At 37.5% G+C, this 26,161-nt stretch overlaps 1 protein-coding gene across 7 annotated transcripts in view; it reads left to right on the forward strand.

The window, feature by feature from the left end:
* The window catches only part of LOC135935677 (cell adhesion molecule Dscam2-like), a 167,821-nt gene that overhangs the window by 37,048 nt on the left and 104,612 nt on the right, over window positions 1–26,161 (forward strand). For all 7 annotated transcript variants that reach the window (XR_010574242.1, XM_065478177.1, XM_065478178.1 and 4 more), the window contains exon 2: window positions 2,899–3,013. Coding sequence is in view for 6 of the 7 variants with exons in the window: in XM_065478177.1 (XP_065334249.1) it covers window positions 2,956–3,013 (58 nt within the window). In the remaining variant the exon portion in view is untranslated. The remainder of the gene's footprint in view (window positions 1–2,898; window positions 3,014–26,161) is intronic.

A 26,161-nucleotide genomic window follows, 5' to 3' on the forward strand; every position in this document is an offset into this window, starting at 1 on the left:
CGTATCCTATGTCTATCATACTTTTTGGAGCTAACTGCGTCAAAATTGGAGCTTGATAATAGGGTAAAATATCAAATTTTGTTAACATTATAATTATTAAAGTGTTAAAATTAATTTAAACGCATAATTTCAATTCCTCTCGTTGGGATATGTGTGATTTGATTAGTTCCACTTTAATGGGAAATAAAGCCTTGTTTATTTCTTTATTATTGATTAAAAAAAGGAGCTTGAAATTTAAAAAGTCTGGTGTTTATCAACCAATTAAAAAATAAATAAATAAATAAAAACCTTCTTGTGACAATTTTTGTTCTGACTTGTTAATCCCACAGGTATAATAAATGTGCATTTAGTACAACATTTTTTCGGGAATTTGCAATATTACACATTTTAATTCCAGAAATTGCTCAAACCTTTTAACTATAATTCATTACATATCCAGTTTAAATCATTATCAATTTTCCAACGTGCTAAAATTACGCCATTTTCGGCCCTCAAAAAGAAAAAAATAATCATGTCTTCATCAGATTAAGAATAGAGGAAATTTGAAGGAGCGTGAGTCTGTATAAAAGCTGCGAGATGAACTTATCCGCCTGGACGGAGACGCGCGCGCGGGCGGCACCTTATGAATTCGCCGTCCGAATTATCATTTAAAGTGAGCTCTTTTGTCAAACACGCCGGCAGAACGCAGACTCGCGCGTCGCTCACTCGCACACACAACGCTGACGAGAAAAGTTTTGCAATTTCGCCCGTATCATTTGTCTGCGCGCAGCGTGCTTATTGTCGGAATGGAATGATTTTCATTTTTATCATTAACAAAAGCAGAGAGAGAGAGAGAGAGAGAAGCACATGTTTTTCGTCAAGCGCCCGTGTAATTTCCACTGTTTGTGCACATGCCACTCGGCTTTTTGTAATTATTTTCCCCGGCAGGATGGTGCTTCTAATCAAAAAAGTTGCGAATATCGTGTTCGTTGCGAAAATGAAGAGTCGACGACGCGCTGCGAGTAATTTGCGCTGAGCTCGTCGGCCGGATCGTATCATGTCTTTGCCCGCACTTGTTTTTCATTTTCGAGCGTTGAGTAATTCGAGGAAGAGCAAGTTGGCAAATTGTAATTTTTGGCATAATTATTCGCCCAAGGGACGCACGCCCGAATTTTCTCAGAGATCATTTTCCCATTTTGCACGAATGAGCTCATGCTTTGCAATATGTGAGAATCCGAGGGATGATCGATTGCGGGTTGATTTGCGCCTACAATTGAATCGTCTTGCATTTCCATTCGGATTTTGCCGCTTTGCACCTTTTCAGCATGCGTGCGAATGAATTTCACTGGACGAATGTCAATCAAAAGACCTACCAGGGGCAATAACACAAAGCTGGTCCATTTTTAGACAGGGCTACCTCCAATAAGGCCCGTGCGCCTTTTTTTGTTCGCAATTTTATTGGGATACGCAGTCGAACGAGGTAAAAAAAATTCAATATAAATAATTACTATATAAAATAAAAAAAAATCTCTTTGCCCCTCTTCCACAATTTCATAGTGAAAAAAAAATCAGGTTATTCACAATCAGTTCATCATTCAATAGATTTATACAATCATTGTTATTTACATATCGTATTCTTTTAAGAATTAATAAAAATAGAGTTATTGTACATAAATAAACATGCAATTTTACGATAAGGGAATAAAGAGTCATAGATATTTGTTTTATTAAAATAATTTAGATATCATATTTTAAATTAACTACGAAATACTTTTTATTTATTTTTATTTTCCAATTTCAAGTTGGTATTGTTGCTATATGCCATTACTTTCTGAGGTAAAAAGTCCAGCAAGTTTAATTTTGCTGGTCTCTATCGTATTAAATATTAATTCACACCATCAAGATATAACGCAAAGTGTGAGAAGTGAGAAGCTACCATGTGGGGCCTAAATGTCAGTTTAAAACAGAGTTAATATAAAATTATTAAAACATATAATTATTTTCCTCTTCTATTTTAGCCTCTCCAAACCTTTTCGAGGCAAAGAAAATGATTCATTAATTAACATACATATTTTTTATTGCATACACCGCGGGGGCCAAGTTGCGATCTATGTTGGTTCCCGCCGGTCAGAAGTCAATATGGCGGCGAAATAATGGAGGCCAATCAGGAGACAGTCAAGTGGCCAATCAGAAGCGTCTAAAAAGAGGCGTGCTGACCTAATAATTTCATTCCCGCGTATTTTGTTACATTTCCATTAGTCTAATGTGCCATCTAACGGTCGATTCACCAATTACCGGGGTAATTAGCTGGCACTAAAGAAACAGCAACAAAAATATCCATTGTACAGACGGTATTTTCATGATAAATTTTCCAAGCCAATTTCATTTCACGTTTTTAATTTTCCCGCCGTATTTTACCAAACGCCATATCTGCGCGTCGCGTGAATCTGGCTCCCGCGGTGATTGCTTAAAAAACTTTGACTGCCGAAAAAATTAAGAAATTAACCAAATCTTGTAGTTTAGCTTTTGATATTTAATTTAACTATGTGTGAATTATTAATATTATTATTTAAAAAATCTCCCGTATTTCTTAAGTTCATGCAACTCTCCAAATAGAATGTAACTAGCAGAAAAGAGCTTCAAAAGTCCATTTTGTCCTTTGTGAAATTAGAGCAGTAAGTTAACAAACTCGGAAAGTAGCGCCAAGTTTGGCGCTGCACCGACATTCGCGCGAAAAGCGCACTTGAATTTAATTTGGGCGGCTCAATTTATTTAAACATCCACCCCAGCCGGAGCCCATAGGCCAGGCCAGGCTGGAGTGCGAGAGGGCGGAGGTGTGGGATAATGCTCAAAGTTTTATTGTCGCTGCATGGTGCGGTAATTAAGCGTGTGCTCTATATGCAAATTTATGCATTGCAGGAGCTGGATGAGCGGAGGAGCGGCGTGCGGCGGCCACCTAGACACTTCGCCCGCACAATGATGAGCTGCTTCGCCCTCCTTATTGCCTCCGCTATGATAACTCTAACTACCAGAGGTACGTACGCGTACGTGCATGCCACCTGAATTATTTAATATGTGTGTGAGTGCGAGAGAACGCCGACGTGCACCCGTCGACGGCTCACTTTCTCCGCACGCAACTTTGTTGGCAAACGCCCCAGTGTCAACGTTTCAACTTGTCGCCGCTGCAAATTTGCTTCCAGGAAGAGCAGCTTGTCGACGCTCTGCTCGAATCAAAAACTTACACCCACTGACGCACTACTAGTAGCGAAATTTGCAGAATTTCTTGTTTAAATTAATTGGAGCAGGTTTATCTAAAACAGAATGTATCTTAAAGGAACTACGCATATTTTTTATATTTTTAAATATAATTTATATTGGACGTGCACACATCAATGATAAACGCTAGCGGAAATATGACCGAAAAATTTATGTATTTCAATTTATGCGAGTTAAAGCGCCTAAAAGTGCCATAATTAAGTGGTTTCCTTTTTTGTCAGTTCGTTTCTTTCGAGATGAGTGACCCCCTTGTAGTTAACTCTTAAAGTCTTGAACGAATTTCATGAGCTTTATTTGGATGGTATGATGGAATATTTCTGATTTAAACTCAAATTCAACACAGTCATTTTAATCATAGATTAACTCAGTTGCACGAAAAATATTAAAGAAATTTCGAGGACCAAGGCGAAAAATATTGCAGGTTTTTTCAACTGTTTGACGCACAATACAGTGGTGCATTTTTTAGTATTACCAATTTTGCTAAACCATGATTTAATTATTTTTAAATAGTCTTATTTAATGGGGTAAAGGAAATCAAAAATTTATATTCACCCTGAAAATCAATATGAAATAAACGCAAGTATTTTTACCAGAATCGACCAGTTGTATTAACCTTTAGTGTTCGAAGCCGCCAACAGATGGCGCCACCGTATACTTTCGTAATAAATGTAATTTTAAGGCTTTTCTGCTGCGATTTCAGACTCGATCCTTTTAATGTACACTCTTTAGTCAATATGCTTTCTTTTGATGTGCTGAACCCAGTATTTTAATTAAAAAAAAATTCTGGTTTCTACGGTGATTGGCTTAACCGATTTTGGTTTTCAGCACGTCAGAAGAAAGTATATTAGCTAAAGAATGTACATTAGAAGGATCGAGTCTGAAATCGCAGCATAAATGAATGATTTTTCTAGCAATCACTTCTAACACAGCATCAATCTAGGATTTTTTCCTTTCTTTAGAGAAGAGCTTCTTGAAATTTCCCTTGCAAAGCAATCAGTGTTTTATTTCCGCAGCAGAAACAACATTCTCTCCTCGTTGAGAAATGAGATTATTTCTCCATGCTCGTGAAGAGCCGGTCGACCGCATTCTCGTCGCAGAGCAACCTTCGGAGCAAAAAGAGTATCATCAAATTCATTCTCCGTGTGCAATAAATCGTCGACGGGAGGAGGGCGCGCGATTTGAAAAAGGGCGGATCACATGGAGCATATTCCTGTGTGTATGTCAGGGTGCCTTTGACACGGAAAAGCGATCCGTTGGAGAGCACAGAGAGGGGCCGGTGAGAGAGAGCTGCGGTTGCGACGCAATTTCATTCCGGCCGCCGCACTTTGGCCAGGCATATTGATGAAATGCTCTCCACTATTGACAGCGACCTGCATTATTATTGCCCGGTGCGTGCGTGTTGCCGATGGAATTCGAGCAGCGAGCGAGCGAGCGAGCGCGCGGCCAAGTGCTTTGTCGGCGTGGGATTATGTGTGTGAGTGTGCTATTGATGGATGCCCGCCAGCCAGCCCGCCTGTTCGCTACATATTATCAGCTCGGCGCCAGCCTTTTTGTTTCCCGCTGCCGCTGCCGCCGCCGCCGCCGCCGCACTGACAAATACTAATGCTGGCCGAATCGCCCGTGTCTAATTCCAATTATCGCTGCTTCACCGACGGACACTGCAAATTCAATCAATAAGCCGCACCCCGCGCGCGTACACACTTTGTTTTCTAGTGCCCTGCTATGGCGGGGATGTGTGCCAGTGAAACATCATGCTTAGGGTTGCGAAGCTCATTCTGTATTATTAACTGTGGGTGCATTTTCCTACACGCTTTAAAGTGGGATGATGGTGAATTTCCCGCAAAATCCTTTAACACACATACAGATTAGTTCCTGGAACATAAATAGTTAAAAAGAATACCTTCCCGGTCCTCATACAGGGATACAAAGAAAAATAGTTATTTTTCTGAGATGATTCTCGAATAAATTAAGTTAACTTTAGTTATTTTGATTTTTCCCGAAAATTTTTAGAGATTTTCTATCGGCCAGTTTGAAGTGGTCTGACGAAAGAGTTAATTTGAGAAAAATTTGCTCAATAATGGGAAAAACTGGAATTTAAATCAGCTGTCTTAATGTAGTCAGTTTTTGACGCTACTGTGAACTCCTGAATTTCAATGAAGCCTAACACACACCCGTTTAAAAAATCTGCAATTTTTTAAAAAAATAAAAAAGCAACTTTCGAGACTCAAAAGTGCTGTTTTCAATCTTTTCGCTACTAAATTTTCATAATTTTTCACACCCCAGAAGCAATTAATTTCCTTTGCTAAAAAAAAATGGTTGGTTTTAGGACCAACTTTTCATGAAATATCATATTTTAAAATAAAAATCACTCTCGTTCTAGATTTTTTTGTCAAGCCGACGCTAATTTCCGACGTGACACAAAAGAAAAGAAAAGAGAAGCTGATCCTCCTCCATTTCGAAACAAAATTTCCACCCAATTAATTACCAAACGAAAGCGTTGTGCGTAGAAAGATAAATAAAAATGGAATGAAAATAGGCAACCTGCTTGGCAAATCTGCTGCCCCGATTGCATACATTTCAATCATTCTTTTTGCGATATTTTTTTATGAATTTTTGAAAACCTTAATTTATAACTTTTTTAAAATGTAAAATTCACTATCATACCAATTAAACGTCCGAACTACTTTTCAAACTGTCTGTAGAATTAAAAAAAAAACATCAAAACACATTGGGGAAAATCCCAAGGTGGAATAGGAATATTTAATTCGTCTGTACGATCAGAAAATGAATTTAAAAATGTGCAGGGAGATCAAATACAGAGTGAATTGGAGCAATGATTTGTATTGCTATTTTGGCTAATCTCAAACTCAACAGCAAACATGGCTATTGGTAATACCGCCACCGCATAGTGTATAATTAATCTCCTTGCACAATTTTAATTTTTCAATTTTCATTCATCAATGCAAATGAAAATTCCTTTTCAACTTAGGATTTTTCAAATTTGTTTCAACATCGTTTTCCTTAAATAATTATTTTTGTTACAAATATTGAAAAAAAAAACTCCTGAGAGTGTACAGAAAATTTTAAATACAAATAAAGATCTGAAAGGAAAGCTAGATTTCTACAACTTAGAAAAAAATATGCAGCACTTTGAGCGTGGAAAGAGAGACGTTAGAGGCATGCTAAGAAATCCCAGGTTGGAAAGTCGCGCGCGCTGGCCTCGAGGGCTAATTTAAACGCGAGAAGAGCAAAAGGGTGTTATGAGCGCGCGCGGAGTCGAGTTATACGAGCCGCTCGTGCTCGGTGTGTAATTCGCAAACGTCTCATCTGCCTGGCTGCTTTATGGCCCCTTAAAGCCGGCGCTCTGCTGTTAATTTATGAGCGAGAGAGAGGCGCTCAAATCTGCCGAGATGCTCGCGTGGACGCGACGCTCTGCTCTGCTCTCTCTCTCATTTGTTATTTGCTCCGTTGCTCCAGCGCCTCGGGCCAAATTTAACACTTCTAATTTCGTGCGAAACAGCCGCACTAAATCCCCGCCGCCGTTTTGTTTCGCTTCAGTTTCACGCAGGGTTTGGCTCGAGGCCAGATGATAGATTGACTAGGGAGACTGCCCGCAGTGGTTTTTACTTCGGAAATTTCCGGAAACTTCGTTTTATAGCAGTTTTTGGGATTGTTGGAAACACGAATTCCACTTTCCTAGTGATGGCAAATCTTCAAAACATACCAGGAGCTAAAACCTCTTTAAAAAAAATAGATATTTGAAAATAATTGATATTTTTACACTCACTTTGCCGCAGTCTTAAAGATTTCATATTTCAAAAAATAGTTTTTCACGATTCTACGGTGATTGGTTTAGCCAAATTTGGTTTTCAGCACGCCAAAAGAAAGCATATCAAGTGAAGAATGCACAGTAGCAGGATTGAGTCTGTAATCGCAGTGGAAGTACTTTAAAATTAAATTTAGTTCTAAAGTTTACGGTGGCGCCATCTGCTGGCGGCTTCAAACACTGAGGATTTATGCAACTGGTGAAATATATAGCGTTTTTATATCAAATATGTTTTAAAAATATGAAATATTACTCAAATATTTCCCTCTCTTCGTTTACACTAATGTAGCTGATAGTTTTGGCATCACTAAACCTTTTTTATTACATTTCAAGTTTTTTTTTAAATATGATTAAACAAAAATTTTAACAGGCACCATTTTTAATAAATTGTTCAATCTTTGAGCCTTCATTTACCAAATTTTGCTCGGTGATTTATGAAATATTTGAGGGAAAGTTTTCAATTTAATTTTATTATTTATCAGAAAAAAGTAGCCGTTAATTTGAAATGTTTGGCTTTTCCCACTCTTGTTTATTTCTATGAATACCAGCAAATTATTGTTTGTTTTCTAAAATATTTATTTATCATTATTAAAAAATATCTAGTCGTCGTACTAATCACATAAAAGTCAAAGGAAACAAGTTCTGTAAAGCACTGCTAAACTTATTCCGCGGAAGAAAAATAGCCGAACAGAGTCCACATTAATATAGTATCACTTTTGAATAATGTATATATTTACGCCTTACAAAATGATGTAAACTGTGCCGCATAGCAGGCTTCCACCGCGGGTTGCATATCATTCCATTTGTCATACTACACTCTAATCAAGTTTAAACTTCCTCTGATTGGGGGAAAAGTGGGAGAAAACAAAAGTTCAAAAATTTTAATTACACTAAATCAGCAATAGCAATCTGAATATTTTAAAAGGTTTTAGCGTCCTAGGTAAGATCAAGAAACATACAAAATTTAAAGCCGAGCTATTTAAGAAAGAAAAACTACCGTAGAAGTCTTTTTGTCAATTTTCACCCACTTTGCTGAACCCTGCGTGGAAGACAATAGGCAGAAAAATCCACAAACACCCTGGTTTCGCCCTGTTGCCTCGCGAGGCTTCAACGAAATTCCGATCATCAGAAGTATGTACATATATATGTCCGCATCGGACAACAAACACAACTCTCGTACTCGATGATGATGATGATATTGCAGCCAGGCGAACGGCAGCAGGGAAACGTCGACCGGCAAATATTTATCCCGCTAATTAATATCAAACAACAATGCCAGCGATGCGAGAGCCGTAACATTTCGGCCCAGCGGATAATATGCAAGCCGATACACAACACAACACAACACAGCCAGCGTGTGTTTATGTACAGCAAGCAAGCGAGCACACATGCCAGATTATGTACCAGCCGATGAATATTTATGCATGGCGTGACGCAACCGGCCGTCAACACGCGATCCACCCGATGTGTGCCAATGTGGAAAGTTCGGAAATTTGTCAAATTGTGTACTCCACTTTCGCTCGATATATTCCCTAAAGTGCTGTAATCAGATAGTTTTCAGTTTGGGTGGAATTTGGATGTTAAAGACCGTCTTTGACGAAGTTTCTGAGCCCACCAATCGATTCTTGAGGGTCAAATTAGGTAAAGAGAACTTTTTCCCGCCAAAACAATATGAATGCGAGAACTGCGCATTCGTTAAAGCTGGTTTGAGCACTTGCAGAGTCTGTACGAATGAATTCTTTGTAAGATCCAGCCAGCTCTGACGCATGCGCAATTCTCGCAAATACGTTCATATTGTTTTGGCGGGAAAAAAGTTCTGCTTGTGCTACGCACGTCGCGCTGCACTTTTTGGTCGGAAGAAATATCTAATTTACCTAATTCGACCATCAAGAATCGATTGGTGTGCTCAAAAACGTCGTCAAAGACTGTCTTTAAATAGTAGTAATAATAATCATAACAAATGAATCGCCAATAATTCCAGGGAAATCATTGAATGCGAACTGGAATATTTTCTTTCTATTCCATTCACACAATTTAACAGGAAAATAATAAACCATTGAAAATAGATGAAGACATTATATTTTGATGAATTTTTGATAGAAATAATTCTATGTACACCCCAGTTGCCAATCCCGGTGGATCCACGTGGAATCCCGGTGGATTCAATGTTATTTCTCCCTATGCCACTGTAGATTGGCGCTTATTTAGGTATAATTAGTGCTAAATGTGAGAGGATAAGCGTTCATAAAGTTATATAGAAAAAAACCCAATGAATCCATAAGAACTGCAACTTTGAGTAATTGGAAAAAGCTAAAATATTACATACTGTCGATTTTCTCGACACGAAGCAAAAACCGTCCAGCAACTTGTGTTCTTTCGCTTTATTAGTATACAATAAAGAGTTTTCTCCTAACAGCAAATTGTGCAAACTTTTGCCTTTGACCATGATTGGCGCACTGGTTAATCGATTTGCCTTCAAAACCAGGCGCAAATTCATCCGGAGATAATTATTATTTTTCAGTCGTCGCTCGGGCTGCTCCTTTGGCGCGCAGCTAGCGCCTTTGTCTTTGATAAACACGGCGAAAAGAGTGGGTGGGCGGCGTGAAATTTATATATCAGCAAGCAGGCGGGCGGCAGGGCTTTGTGTGTGTGTGTGTGTCAAAGTTTGCGCTCGGCTTTTTGTTATTAAATTGCTCTCGCAGATGGAAACGTATAGGCCTGGCGAATTTCGGCGGTGACAAGCGCGCGGGAAACTCGAAACGACAGCAGCCGCTGCAAATTTGACGAGAGCACCAGCGACTCTTTTCCTCAAGCTCCGCCGACCTTTTTATCCTTGGCACCCAATTTCTCCTCCTCGGATATTACCGCTGTATCAAGTGACAGTCCCCTGAAAGAGGACAGTTCCCCATTTTTTTCTTTGTTAAGCGTCTTCATAAAGCCTCAGATTATTAAAATAAAATTCGGAAAAATGTTGGTTAAATTTTCTTGTTTAAATCGAAAATCATATATTTTTTGTTGATTGGAGTGATGCTCAAATGGAGAGCGTACCAGTTAATCCAAAACTATTTTTCTGTTCTAAAATTGAAAGAAATGAAATTAAAAAATATCTCTTATTGCAGTTTTTAGTCCTAAAACCTTCGAATTCGCGAGTTTTTGAGAATTTTCTACAGCTCTTTTTAGTTTATATTGTAACTCAAATTTCATAACTCAAAAAAGCCTATGTTTAATTTATCTGATCAATTTTCTTTCTCATATTTACATGAACATTTTATTTAAAAAATGTTTACTTATCTATTATTTTAATTAAAGATTGTTCTTTAATCCAGAAGAATCATAAATGCAACCAAATTTTATTTTTTCATTTAAAAAAAGTTTAAATATATTAATAAAAATTAAATCACGTTAAATGTTTTACCTTTTTACAACAAAAATTTATTTTGTGTTAAACGTTTCATATTTAAGTTGATATATTGTGATTTATGTTTTACGTGTTAGCAAGAAGTGCTGAGGTTTTAGGCGCTGATCTCTTCATCAAGCTGGTGAAACGCGAGAAGACGTTCGTTCTCTTCGCCTCTGCGCGCTTGTTTGCTTAATTGCGCGAGCGAGATACACTCGCTCTCACTCATTAAAACGCCTGCAGACGCGACCGCCACTTTAATTGATTGTAATTACTGAGTGAGCGGCGAACCGCCACGCCAGAGACATACACTCGATTTGCTTTTAATAGGGATCTCTCGGCATAAATCGACAGATTGCGGCGTGCAAATCCGCTGGCTAAATATTATACCAAGATGCGGTGCCAAAAGTCACAGCTCCAAAACCATTAAGCTTTTCACAAGATATTTAAGAGCAGGCAACTGTTATTTTCTTTAGGAAATAAATTTCATATAAATCGTAAAAATGGTATTTAATTGATTTTCTTATGCAAAAGGGAAATTTATTTTTACGATGCTAAGCTGAGTGTATTATTTAAAATGATTTTTGTTTTGCTTCAAGTTCACAATTTTTAGAAAACTTCGATTTAATTTTTATTAAATGGAATATTTAGTAAAAATTAAAAATTAAGCATAGGTTGAAATTTAATAACTTTTCACTTCATTCCTGTAAATATTTTAATTTAATGGCACACTATAAATTGATTTTTAAATGTGGTTTTATAGGATTAAAATTGCATGGTTCTAACTGATGGATCATTGGAAGCACAGAAAATTTAGTTCATCGTTTAAATTTCCCGACTCTAACGTCCTCAAACACAGCGGACGCAAGACGTGCGATAAAATTGGTTCCCACTGCGCACATCCAAGATGGCGTCTGAAACTGGGAAACAAAAAGCTCGCTTTGGATTGCCGTACGAGTGTCAAGAGTTTGTTTTTACGATCCAAGAGACACAATTAGTACAAATGATGTCACAATATTGACGAAAACTGGGTTCTTTTCGCGCATTTTCACGTGACCGTTTTTTCGCGCCATTAAATACCAAACGCCATAATCTGCGCGTCACACCAAACTGGTCCCCGCTGCTCAAACAGATTCTTGCTCATTATATTGATGCTCAGAAAACAGAAAAAAGGAAGATAGCGGTCGAATGGCCGTCCACTCTATGATGCTGATAAAAAGCAGAGAATATTTATTTGATCAGCCTTATTTATGTATGTCAAGAGACAAGAGTCTTATGTTTTTTCAGCAAAAACCATTCACATCAACTTGTGCTATTAGCCGATCCGATCGGATCGCGTAGAGCTGAAACAATGGCCGCCCGGTGCAATTTGCGCCAAGTGCCGAAACTAGGAGAAGGAAAGTCGTAAAGTAGAAGTGATTGTCCACTATCAGCGGCAAACAATGCGCTCGCGAGACGAGTTTATCGAGCAAAGTTGGGCCGTAACTCGAGCTTATCGCTTTGTCAGTCAGTCACTCGGACCGATAAATAACGAGACTGGCCGATGAAAGAAAGAGGATAATTTAATATTACGCCGCCGCCGCGCGCTCGGAATAAGTATCGACGCGTGTTTTTTCTTCATTAAAAAGTTTCTGCTCGGTGGTCGTCCGTTTCACTACTAAACTCTCGTTGCGCCGCTCCCTCTCTTGCTTGTTATAAGCGAATATTTATTAGAGAAGAGGCTGTTCCGGCTGCGGATCTGCATGCCAAAGAAAGGCCCTTTGTGCAGGCGGCGCGGCGCCCCTTCACAATCCGACGCGCGTGCTACCCGACTGACTAATTGGCTCCAAGTTTTCTTTTTTTTTTCTCAAAGCAGTCGTGAGAAAGATGCCGCAATCCGTCATTCATTTTTTTTTTCTTTTTAAATTGATCTGGATGTATATCTATTGCTAACGCGCAAATTTGAGGTTTGAGGACAACTGTTAGAACTGTTAGTTTTTGTTTTAAGTTAAGGACAATTTTTGCCTCGCAATTAATAGGATGAATGAGGTTAAATTTGTCATAGTAAATCATTGCTACTTCTTAGAGACATCATCCAAAAATTATATGATTTATTTCCATTTTTCTTTCTTCAAATCAACGATTGAAATATTTATATATATTTTTTAATCTATTGTTTAAAATATGTTGCATAGTTTAAAGAGATAAAAGAGTTAATTTAAAAAAGAAAACAATATTAAATTTTTATATAATAATAAAAGAAATGAATTAAAAAATTAAAATATTAATTTAAATTTTTATGATAAATAAATTTAAAAAGTGTTGGCGTATGTCTACATAACTTAAAACAATAACTAACTTTTGTATAATAGTAAACGTATTACAAAATTACAGACGTATTTGCAATGACATTCGTTTGGATTACAACTGCACAATTAATTATATTTTGATGTCTCGATGATATAGGATTGCTCAGGAAAAATCAACTGAATGAATTCGGCTCCTGCATCAATTAATTAGAGAATCGTTTTTTTTTTAATCTCAGGCACTCTCATCATGAGATTCACGTAACAAAGCTAAATCAAGTTAGAGGGAAATTTGATATTGGATTTGAGTTTCATGATTGCAGATTAAACGTGTACAATCAGTAATTCAAAGCCAGTCGAAGCTCGAGGCTACTTGCGCTATCAAAGGCTTTAATTCCAATCCCTTCCAATTAAAATGTTAATTAAACTTGAATCCCGCAAAACACCTGGAAACAAGAGTCAGCTCTAATGTGGGGTAATTCCCAATAATTGGTTTTACCTTGAACATATTTTTTAATGGAAAAAGATCTAAGACAGCTCAATTTAATTGATTAAATTCTCAGCCACAAGTATTTGAGTTCAAAGATGCAACTATTAAAAAAAAATGTTAATAGGTTTTGTACTTTGAATTTTGTGGTAAAACGTCAGATTTGTAAAAATCAATCAAATTTGTGCTCTTTTGTAAGTTTTGGGATAGATTCTTTTTTTTATTTTCGTTCACCGGGGGACGGGTTTTGATCTGTGTTGGTTCCCGCCGGTCAGAATTCAATATGGCGTCGAAATAATCGAGGCCAATCAGGAGACAGTAATACAGCCAATCAGAAGCGTCAAAAAAGGGGCGTGTCGACCTAATTATTTTATTCCCACGTATTTTGTTACATTTCCATCAGCCTGATGTGCCATCTAGCGGTCGATTCGCCAATTACCGGGCAAATCTGCTGTTAGTAAAGAAATAACTACAAAAATATGACGGTATTTTCATGCCAAGCCAGTTTCATTTTACGTTTGAATCTTTCCCTCCGTACTACACCAGACGCCATATCTGCGCATCACGCGGATCCAGCCCCCGTTGTTTTCGTTAATAAATTAAATCATCTTGATTATTAAAAATTTATCACTCTCAGATATTATACCACAGTTCCCTGACAAACATCCTCTGCTTTAACCCCTAAAATAGAGCGAAATGCAGCCATAAATGACACATAACACACCGGAGTAAATTAATCCGCACAGGTGAAGCCGCTCATTCTCTCCGCCTTCCGCCATATATATACGCGATTCACTGACGCTGGATTGATGTTAATTACCAAAGGAGAAATAATAGCAGAGGGAGGCCCGTGTAATTATTCAAGCGAGGCTGTCTGTCTGGTCGGAATTAAAGTGTCGCACGCAGCAACGTCCAAATTGTTTTATTGCCAGGCCCGAACGTGATTTTGCCGCTGGTGGCGTGCATGCATGCGTCGCGCGAGATGGCCACGTTCCTCACTGCAAACGGACCGCACTTTATTATATTATTGATGCCGCTGCCGCACCGCCATTAATGGAAATTGCCTGCTTGCGATGCTAACTGGAAAATTGACTTTGCTCTTTCCGCGAAATGACAGGCAGAGGGCCACCAGCTGAGTCCTAATTTACTTTTTTTGCTGGAAGAAATTCATGGAATTCGGTTGAGCTTGAAAAAGGGATCGAGAGAGATATATCTTCCCTGACAAATTTTAACTACAGCTACAGAGTAGGAAATTTAAGACGGCTGACAATATTTTCTTTGCGGCATATTGTTTTTGATGCATTTTAAAAATCTTTAGCACTGGGTAAAATCAGCGGGGGCCAGATGTGCGATAAAATTGGTTCCCATTGCGCAGATCCAAGATGGCGTCTGAATGTGGGAAGCAAAAAGCTCTTTTTGGATTCCCGTACGAGTGTCAAAAGTTTGTTTTTAAGATCCAAAAGACACAATTAGTATAAATAATGCAAATTATGTCACAATATTGACAAAAACTTGCTTCTTTTCCCGCATTTTCATGTGACCGATTTTTCGCGCCATACTCAACCGGACGCCATATCTGCGCGTCGCACGAACCTGGTCTCCGCTAAGTAAAATATTCGAAAGCCATCTTAATTGTTCCTGACTCTTTTCAAAACCTGAAATTTTCTCGAAAGCAATTTCTTCTAATTAGTCAGTTTATTTTGCTTATAATTTTTGGCGTAAAATAAAATTATTAACAATATTCCAGCCTTAATTTTTGCATACAAATCAGCCAGAAATCCATCGTTGAATGGGTGCTCGGTGCTCCCAGGGAAGGTTTTGAAGGATACAGCCATTTGCTGACATGTATTAAATTTAAATTTTAGACTGATTAATTTATTAATGAATTTGAACCACCGAACCATAATAATATAACACAGTATGCGCTGTATGATTATATTTGACGTGTTAGATTTTTTTTATAATATTTAAATATTAATCATTATAACTTTTAACAATGATTAATTCTATGAACTCTTTTCATAATCATTTTAAAATATGGAACAAAAATAGGCATAATATGAATATATTATTTGTTTCAAACTGTTATTAAATTAATACTGAATTCTATTCAGAAAAGTTATTTTGCTTCATTAAAAATTAAAAGGCACGCCAGTTCTTAAGATTTGTGTTCTCTTTCATTCCAAATTCCGAATCAAAATCAAAATTTTAATTTTCAATTAAAAAAACAAACAACTATCTGCGATGTTATTTTGCTTTGAACGGGTCTAAAATATGGCTGGAAAAGCGTTTCAACAGTAAAGATTGAATCGTGCTGCCTGTCTTGGAGCGATTAAAATCGCAATTTGGAAAACACACGCACGGGAGAGAGAAGAAGTAGGCGGCGGTGGCGGCCTATTAAAAGCGGAGTTGTGCACAATTTTATGTGCCCGGGGGCCAGTGGCGGCGCGAATAGAGATAAATGAGGCCGATATCGCTGGCGAGAAACCTTTCGCCTCTCTTGTGAACCGTCAAAGTGCCGCTGCTCACACACAGGAAACCCGTTAAATTTTGATTACTTTTTAATTAACTTTTACGCCGCCCAAGGTGCACCGTCGTCGTCGTCGTCGCCGTCGTCATCGTGTGTGTAATGAAAGCAAACGGCAGGGAGAATGGAGCGGCCGTCGCCATGGCATCGCCGCTTTGTCAGCCCCCGCAGCAACTGTAATCACCAATTTCCAGACGCGAAAAAACGCGCACCTCTCCATCATCAGGGGCGTCTTGAAATTAATTTTCTGCAGCCAAGAATAGCACAACGTGTTTTGTGTAGTGATTCGTCAAGAAAATCACGATGAAATCGTAGAGCTCACCAATTTAGTGTAGGCATTCGTGCACTGAATTTTTATTTCAATTACACCAGTTGTACAGCGGGCACCAGATTCGTGCGACGCGCAGGTATGGCGTCCGGTGGAGTATGGCGCGAAAGAAGGGTCACGTGAAAATGCGCGAAAAGAAGCAAGTGTTCGTCAATATTGTGACATAATTTGCATTACTTGTACTAATTGTGTCTTTTGCATCTTAAAAACAAACTCTTGACACTCGTTAGGCAATCCAAAGAGAGCTTTTTGTTTCCCACACTCAGACGCCATCTTGGATCTGCGCAGTGGGAGCCAATTTTATCGCACATCTGGCCCCCGCTGCAGTTGTTTGTATAACCCCTTAGTGTTCAAAGCCACCAACAGATTGCGCCACCGTAGAGTCGTGAATAACTTTTTTTTTAAATATAAAATCTTTTCCAACGTTTCTACAGCGAATGGCTGGACTGATTTTGGGTTTCAGCACGGCAAAAGAAAACATATTAAGTGGAGAATGCACATTGGCAGGATTGACTCTGAAATCTCGCAGTGGAAGTGGGTTAAAAATAAATTTATTGCGAAAATATGCGGTGGCGCCATCTGTGCGCGGCTTCGTAAAGTAAAGGCATATTGAGAAAAACCCAAGATTCAGAGATGTGAAGTTAAGACAGATTTCTAACAACTTTTTGGCTTATGAAACCAGCTTACAACTGTTAGAAGTATGTTCAAATGTCTTAGAGTAAGTAAAGAACTTAACAAATTTTAATTTGAAGAGTCTATTAAATTTAAATTTACTAGATAATTTCATTGTTTATGATTCTTAATATTCTGAAGGACGGAAACGCAAAACATTTTAATTTTAAGCCTGATTATATGACTAAAAAATCAGTGATAAAGTTAAAGTGAGCTGAGGCGGCGCGACAATTGAAAATTATTTGACTTTTTGGATTCAAGTGAAGTATTTTGGTCGGTAAAAAACTTGTTCTACAATTTGCAATAAACTCTATAAGAAGGATCTTGCTACGGCAAAAATTCTAAATTTTCGCCAAGATTTCCAGCGCTTGACCACATTTTCTTGGCAGATTTCGATTCCTCTCGTCGAGATCTGTCCAACATCGTATGAAACCTTTCAAAGAAACTCTTTGTTATGGGAAATAAAATCAGATTTCAAATAAAGAGACAGCCCTGACCATTTGCAGACACTTTTCTCAAAAATTTACAATGCTACTTTTTCAATTTTTGACTTCAATTAAATCCTGAGGGCTGTTCATGCATTGGCATCAAGGATTTTCAGAATTTTGCAGTATCAATCCTCTTTAAAAAAAATCTAGAATTCACATTGCTACGCATTCACGAAGCATGCAGTGGTTCTGGGACTAATAAAGTGAGTTTGCAGACCCAAAAGTAGCCCATCTGCTTAATTTAGTGGAGCAATTCGAATGGATGGGGGCGTGAATTGCTCTTCCGAGGTTTGACCCAATCTGTAGGCGATCTGGAATGAGCCGGAAACTGGCGTCGGCACAATAAAAGTTTGGCAGACGACGAACGCAATATGCCCGATGGAAGCAGGCAGGCCGGGGAGTTGTATCGATGCGCGTGCGAGATTATATTGTCTCTGGAAAATCTCATCTGGCGGCGACAGGCGGATGGGAAAAGCAGCGAACATGCCATAACACAGCCGTCAAGCAGCGTGTCTCCGGCAGGCTGTTTGCTTATCTCGGCGCAGGCAACAACAACAGCGGCGGCAAAAAATAGCCCGTCAATGTACGCCCAGCAAGTCTTATTGAGCAAACATCACTACTTCTCCATTCGTGCAGTTCCGTCCCGTCAGCGGAACGAGATTTCCAGCAGCTACTTTCTGTGACTGCGAATTCAACTACTTGCGCTGAAACCTATTTCCGGTACGTGTCCCATTCAGCTCCAGTGACACGATATAAGATTTGGTTCACGAATATTGCAAAAAGGAATCTGGTGATTGATAGAAGATTGGTACTGCAAAGCCCTGGAAAATAAACTATTCCTTTTAAGGTTTAATTTTGAGTCGAAATTGACTTTCGTGAGTAGTACTGTATTGTAAGCTAGAGCTGCAAAGTTCTTATCATATTCAATTTTATAGCAATGAGTTTCCCTGAAATGTTTCACACACACCGTTGGATAGATCTTGACGAGAGGAATCGAAAACTGTCAAGAGAGAAATAGAGCAAAATTTTGGCAATGATTTTTAATTTTAGCAAATTCTTATTTTCATTCTTGCTACATAACTTTGATTTTTGAATTTAAAGAGGAATGATACTGGAAAAGCCTGGAAAATGCTTGTTGCCAATGCATAACCTCGCCCCTTAGAATTCAGTTAAAGCCTAAATTGACCTAGGAAGCACTGTAATTTTTTGAGAAAATTGGTTGGAAAGTTAGCGTGCTTTTCAAATGGTAATGGCTGTCTCCTTACTTGAAATCCGATTTTATTTCAAAAGCAAGAGTTTCCCCAATAAGTGGCATACACAATTGGACAGATCTCGACGAGAGGAATCGGAATATGCCAAGAAAATATGTTCGAGCACTCAAAATTTTGGAGAAAATCGGCAAAATTTTAATTTTTACTGTAGGAAGGTCCTTTTTACTATTGCAAATTGTTGAACAAATTGTTTATCGGTCAATTGTTTAAGGCATCCAACAATTTAAATAATTTTCAATTGTTGCCCAGTATCATTCCACTTTAACTGCTTTCTTTTTCTTGCTATAATTGTCGTGTGTTGTCCTATAAAAATCAAATTCCAATTTAAAACTGTTTACTTTGGTATTCCAGAAAAATATATTGAAATAAAAAAATATTGAATTTAAATTAAGAAGAATCCTTTCAATTAAAAAATAGCTGTCATCTCGCACGCTTCCCAAAAAGATCAGCACTTTTTCTGAGCTTGCAAAAACCCGCATTTTACCGGAAAAAAAACACTGCATCGCATCACTTGGCCAGTTTTTTAACAAACAGACTGAAAGTATGTCAAAAACGGAAGGCTCAAAATAATTAAAAATAAAATATAAACTTTTTTGTGTAATTTTAAAATTTAAAAAATGTGTTTAAAAGTGGACTCATGACAATTCTGAACTTAACAAAAAATTGCATGGATTGGATTATTTTGATTTGAACAAATTCCATTTCAAAACCTCAAATAGGTGAATTTTTCAAATTTTATTGTTTTTGCAACTTCAAATCTCGGATTCTAACCATCAGAATTGCAAAAACTACCCACCGTTGGACTCTTCCCATCCTCCTTTTACCAGCTGAAGGTTTAAAGGGTGCTTACCCTCCACCCCTAAGTTGCTATACCTCGTCAACCTCTCGAAAAATGTAAAAAAATTATAATTTAAGATTTTTATTTGAATTTTTTTCATTAATCTTTTTCATTAAATTTATAAATATTTTTCTCTTTTTGGTACGGGGGTGGTAATTTAGAAGGAGTTTAGGATATTTTTAAATATATTCAAATTCAGAGAAAGCATGCTAAAAATTTTACTATCAAAATTGTAGCAATGTGGTTAAAAGGGGATGGGGGTAAGCAACCCTTAAACTTTTTAGCTGGATAGCGGAGGTCGAGACGAGTCTATCGGTGGGTAGTTTTTGCAATACTGATGGTTAGAACCCGAGATTTGGAGGTGCAAAGAACCCAATAAAATTCAATTTTTAAAATGGATTTCAAGTGGATTTTACGAAAGCTAAATTATAATATTACGCTGGGAATTTTTTATTCTTATGTTTAGTAATGCTATATATTTAATGTTTTTTTTAAATACAAAATTAGAAAAAAATTTCAGCTTCTGAAACCAGACGTGAAAAAATGTGGCAAATCACGCAGTTATTTTGTTTTTAAAAATATCTTAAATAATTTAATCTAGGAAAATAATTAATTTAAATTAAATTTTTAAAATTAACATTTCTCTCTTGATGAAAATTTTACAACCTTGCTTAATTTTTAACCTTTGTAATTTTCTGCACCAAAATCCATCAAAGAAAATTGCTTTGCTGCACGATAAATTTCAATTTAACCGTGCGTAAAAGAAAATGCGTGGAAAGGCTAATGAATAACGACGAAAATCACGCAGCCCTCTGCGGGCCCTCCATGCTCCGCCGCCACGTTTCATAATCAAGGTGGAGCGGCCGATGTGTATATGTATAATAAAATCGCAATAAAACGGTCGTAAAGAACTGCTATGGCGGATTAGAACGACCGGGGGCGTTGTATTTCATTATACATAACATTTGGAGGCGCGCGCGGGCGAAATTTGCAGCAGCGCCCGTGCTCCGGTCCGATTTTATTAAAACAAAGACGCAGCCGGCGGCTCCACCGGTGGAGGCGGGCGGGCGGACGGGCGGCGATGTAAATTGAGGCTTTTGTGCAGCTCGATTTCACCCGGCTCAGCCCGCGTGTGCTCAACGTATTACATATAAACTCCCTCTCTCCGTCTGCCAGTCAGTCGCTCTAATATTTGGCCATACACAAGAGAGCGAAACATTCTCCGCCATGTGTAAGTATAATCTCGACTGAATCACTTCGGCAAATATTAACACAGCAGCCGGCAATTTATTACATTCGCAGGAATGCACTGCCATCCCGGGATAAATTTATTATCAACCGCCCCGCGGCAACTCGGATTTATACACGCGCGCAATGAAAATCAGAGCTTTGATTAGTCCTGCGTGAATTTAACTCTATAATAAATTTTCGATTTTATTTTTCTGCTTTCTGTGCCTGCGGTCACGTCCAGAAATGCGGAAATTTGTCTTTACAGAGCATAATATAGTTTATCTAAGCATTCGTAATAATCAGCGGGGCCAGATTCGTGCGACGCGCAGATATGACATCCGGTGGATTATGGCGCGAAAAAATGTTCAGGAGTAAATTCGCGAAAAAAGCAAGTTTTGGTCAATATTGTGACATAATTTGCATTACTTGTACTAATTGTGCCTTTTGGATCGTAAAAACAAACTCTTGACACTCGTACGGCAATCCAAAGAGAGCTTTTTGTTTCCCACATTCAGACGCCATCTTGGATCTGCGCAGTGGGAACCAATTTTATCGCAAATCTGGACCCCGCTGGTAATAATGTAAAGTTTTCCCAGTCAGAAAAATTCGGTCTTAAAGGAAACCGAATATATTAATCGGAATCGAAACAGTCCCTTTTGAAGGGACCGTCCGGTTCCACGTAGGACCAAAAAAATTCCACGATGCAACCGAATTTTGATACCGTTCGGTCCTTAACAAAAGATTTGATTTTAATTAACATGAACCTCTTTTTTGACTATGATTGTTTGCCCACGAAATTTAATTGAAAATTGAAAAATCGAGCATGATCGTTGGCAGCGAGAAAAACCGCTCTTTTACGAACCGAAATTGCTTCTGTGTAAGAAAAAACAGTTCCAGACAGAGGAAAACTGTCCATGAGGGGAACCAAATGGTCCCAAACCACGCCTAACTCGCTTCTAATCCAAAGTTTGGGTCCGAATTTGCTTCCGAACCCCATAATTCGGTTCCAATCCGGTCCTTTGACACTTTTGGAACCGTTTCGGTTCCCTATATAGGACTGATTTTTTCTGAACGGGATTGAGAAAGTTTAAATTAAATTTATGTGTAAATATTTTTATTATTTTCAAGCATAAAAAATTAGAGTACATAATTATTTATTACTTTCGAATTAATTATTTCAAGGTACTTTCAAGGTAATTTTTCCTGAAAAATTTTAAACTTTAGTAATATTGTGAATATTTGTTTTTATTCGTCTTTCACATATATATACAGATTTTTAAGTCTCAATAATTATGCTGCCTTGTGATCATAACCGATAATTCTGCTGGACTTCTGTAATTTCCATAAATCTAAAAGAAATTTAATAATTAATAATTAATAAAATTAAAATTGTGTTTTATGTATTTTAACATTTTTTCAGGGTTGTACACATTCAATTGATCTTAGAAAATAATATGTATTTGAATTTTCAATGCACATATGATACTGTAATTCAAGTATTCAAAAAGAAAACTTGGCATCCCTTAGGACGAATTTTTAGATTAGCAAAATCCAAGAGGACAAAAGTGAAAACAAGCTCTCGGAACTCAAAATTCCCTGAAAAATAGCTAAAACAGTGAGATCGAGGTGTCCTGACGCACGAACTAAATTCAAAGGGCGAGAGGGCGAGAGTTAATTTGGTTGGGCAGACACACGGAAGCAGGCAGGCAGAAAAGTAAAAGCGCGCTGGCAATTTCGTGCACGGCCTTCTCTCAACTCGCACTCTGGAGATAAATTGGCGTCGTTAAAGGGTCCAAAACGAAATTTGCTGGCGCGCCACCCCTGCACCGCACGCACCCCCTCGGTGCAGCAGCGGCGGCTCTCTCATTGCTGCCACTTGTCTGTCAGTCGGTTGCTTTATCAGCGCACCAGCCTATTTTCTCTTTCCTTCTTTATTTCTCTCGCAGGCCACACGCATGCAATATATACCCGCCCCCAACCCCCATCCATCCACCCCTCTATGGTGGTCGACTGCTGCACGTGACCTATCTGCTGTTATCTGTCTAATTTTGATACGACGTGAAGTGCATACTTGTCTTGCGCCCCGACCGCGCGCCCCATTCTCAAACTCTCGATGCGGATAAAGACGCGCGGCGAAAGGGTTGGCGTGTCACTGAAGGCTGCACGGATGAAAAAAGAGAAGAATGAAAGTAGATTTTGCATCATCAGGGTGTTGATTAACCAACCATCTACGCAGCTGGAGAAAAAACAACAGTGGTTGAATAAAAATGGCTTATATTTATGCTCCGTCCATATTTAGAAAATTTATTGACGTTTAATACAATTTTGTTTAAGCAAATAAAGTTATTCAAATGATACTTTTGTTATTTGATTCACATATTTTTATTAATTAGGGAATTCTTTTTTTTTAAATATTAAATATATTAAATTTAATATTACAATAACAATACATAAACACAAAAATCCGTTTTTCAATTATTTTCATCCTGGATTTTGACGATTTGAACAGTAATTAAGTTTTTCTTTGAATTTTAAATAATATGAGGGGTCCACTCTTGACTATATAATATAAAATTAACATACGTCTACTGGATCTTGATTGATGAGTCTTAAATATTCGTTCTCAGATGTGAAAAGTGCATTAAATTTATGAATAATCGGGCAGTCTCAGTGTCTCTGTTAATCTGTTTATTTAACTTTGGAACAAAAATTGAGCTATTTCATGTCGTTTTTGCTAATTTTTTTAAAATTTTCTATAGATAGACTTCACATTAAATATAATTTATCGAGTTTTCCAACCCTAAGAACAAATTATAAAAAACTTGCGAAAATTTTTGATTCCAAATTTTTACATCTTTCCAGTTCTAGAGCAAAGAACATTAATAATTTTAAAGATTGAATACAGATTTTCAAGTAATTCTCCAGTTTGATAAACCCTAAGTGGTCAAAGCCACCAACAGATGGCGCCACCGTTGACTTTAAATTTAAGGCACTTGAATTGCGCTGCGATTTCAGACTCAATCCTACTGCTCTGCATTCTTCACTTAATTATGCTTTCTACTGAAAACCAAAATCAGTCCTGCCATTCACCGTAGAAACGCCGGGAAAGATTTTTCATTTAAAAAAAAAATAGCTTTTCACGATTCTACGGCAATTGGCTTAACCGATTATGGTTTTCAGCACGTCAAATGAAAGCATATTAAGAGAAAAATGCGCAGTGGTAGGATTGAGTCTGAAATCGCAGCGGAAGTGTCTTAAAATTAATTTTATTACGAAAGTATATAGTGGCGCCATCTGCTGGCGGCTTCAAACACGAATTGCGAATTTCGAAAATTTCTTTCTCTATTTAAAAAAAGCATACTCCGATATCAGTTTCAAAATTCGTGATGGCATTCTGGCCCTACATATTCTTCTATAGAACTCACATAAAAAAGCTGTTCAAATTTAATTCTCTTTATTATTAATTTATTAATATCGGTCAATACGGTAAAAGAGTCAATAGAGTCACGAATGAAAATTGTTCCCGTGGCAATCTAACAATTTTGCCACTTCATTCAGTTAATAAATGGAGAAATTAAATTGGCGCGGCAGCCAAAAAGCGAACCAAAAGCGTTGAATAAATGACAGAAGCACGTGTGTAAACACTCAACCACGGGAGCAGCTGGGGAAACCTGCAATGCGAATAATTAAACATAATTAATATTGAGTGCGGTGTGCGTCTGCCTCTCTTCCCCCTCTTTTCCATTCAAACAAAACGCAAATTCCGAGGGTGGTATGCCAAGTATATTACATCCTATATACATAGAGAGAGTTGGGATGAAATGAGCAACATCCCCGCCTATATATATATATAAGGTAGAAGATAGTTGACTCGAACGCCGGCAAATTGGAGGCGCGTGCACCGAGTAATGCGTCGACGACTGACTCCCTGATGAATTGATTTCATATGCAAATAATGCCGCCGTTCGATTTGCTCTTCGTTACGACTGCGCCGATTCCCAGGTGTCAACGCGCAACCTGAAGAGCTGCTTTCTAATCAGACGTGGGATTTGTGCCAACGCACGTTCCAGAATTTCAATTCCGCGCTGCACACTTCTCCCTTCCTCCACGGCTGTCGCTCAAAACAAAGCGACTTCATGACAATCCGCCACCGTTTTGCACGCTGTAATGCTCCGAGCTGGTTGCAAAACGGGTAAAATGTGATATTTTCTGGTGCGGATGGCTGAAAAATTATTTTTGCCTCACGTACTTCAATAATAATTCCTAAGTATTATTAAAATTGCATGAAATCGTCTTTATTTCCCAACAAAGAGTTTCCCTGAAAGGTTTCACACACTGTTGGACAGATAACTACGAGAGGAATCGAAATCTGTCAAGAAAATGCGGTCAAGTGCTGTAAATGTTGGAAAAATTTGTTACTGTGCATAGCAAAAGTTCCTTTTCATTATTATTGAAAATTGTAAAAAATTGTTTATCGATCAACTGCATATTGCATCCAATAATTCAAATTATTTTCAATTGTTGCCCTGCATCAATCCACTTTAATTGGGAACAAGAATAAAGAAAAATTCAATATTCTTTAGCATTTTAGATGTTTTTAAAAAGGGGATTGCGATTATTTTTCCCGATTTTCGACCAAATTTTACACCTAAAAATCTGTGGACATAATAAAAGAAATTGAAATTCATGAAAATATTATTGATTTGTTAAGATTTAAAATGCTAAAAATTTGAAAAATTGCAGCTATTAAAAATTATTTGTTGATTAATATACGCCTTTTCTATAACTTTTTACTATTTTTAATCTTATGCAGCAACGTTATCAGATAGCTACATCAACATCAGCTTATGTATGGATTAAATATTTAATTCAATATCAGAAGCTGACTCTTAAAACTATTTATAATTTTTTGTTTAAAATAAAAATATTTCCTTCCTGGTAATTAGCAAAAATGTTACTTTTTCATATTTTTATGAAATATCTTGCTCAACTAGTATGTAAAGAATATAAAAATTAAACTAATAAAAAGTAATTAGAAAAAAGAATTAAAACATTTTCCTATAAATATTTACTTTTATAGTTTTTTTATTTGTAAACTAATATTTTACATACATAAAAATTTTGTAACATTCTTCCTGTAAAGCTTTTTCTTGCAAACCAAAGGTCAAAAGATAATTTACATATTTATTTTCTTCTTGCATGACTTTGTAACGTTTAGCGAAATACCGTAAGATTAAGATAAGTGGGGAAGAAATAGTCCTACAATTTGAAAAGCACGCTAATTTTGCAGCCCATTTGCTAAATAATTTACGTTGCTACCTAGGTCAATTTGAGCTTAAAAAAAGAATCATGAATTAGCTTATTACCCATTAGCAACAAGGATTTTCCGGCGCTTTTGCTCGGAGCTGGTTGCAAAACTGGTAAAAAATTTTAGTTTCTGGTGGAGTGGATTGAAAATTATTTTTGCCTCACACGTACTTGAATAATAATCTCTGAAATGTTATTAAAAATGCATGAATGCGTCTCTAATTGACTTAAGTAGCAGCGTAAATTTTTT

The sequence above is a fragment of the Cloeon dipterum genome, chromosome 2 (assembly GCF_949628265.1).
Source record: "Cloeon dipterum chromosome 2, ieCloDipt1.1, whole genome shotgun sequence".
NCBI lineage: Eukaryota > Metazoa > Arthropoda > Insecta > Ephemeroptera > Baetidae > Cloeon > Cloeon dipterum.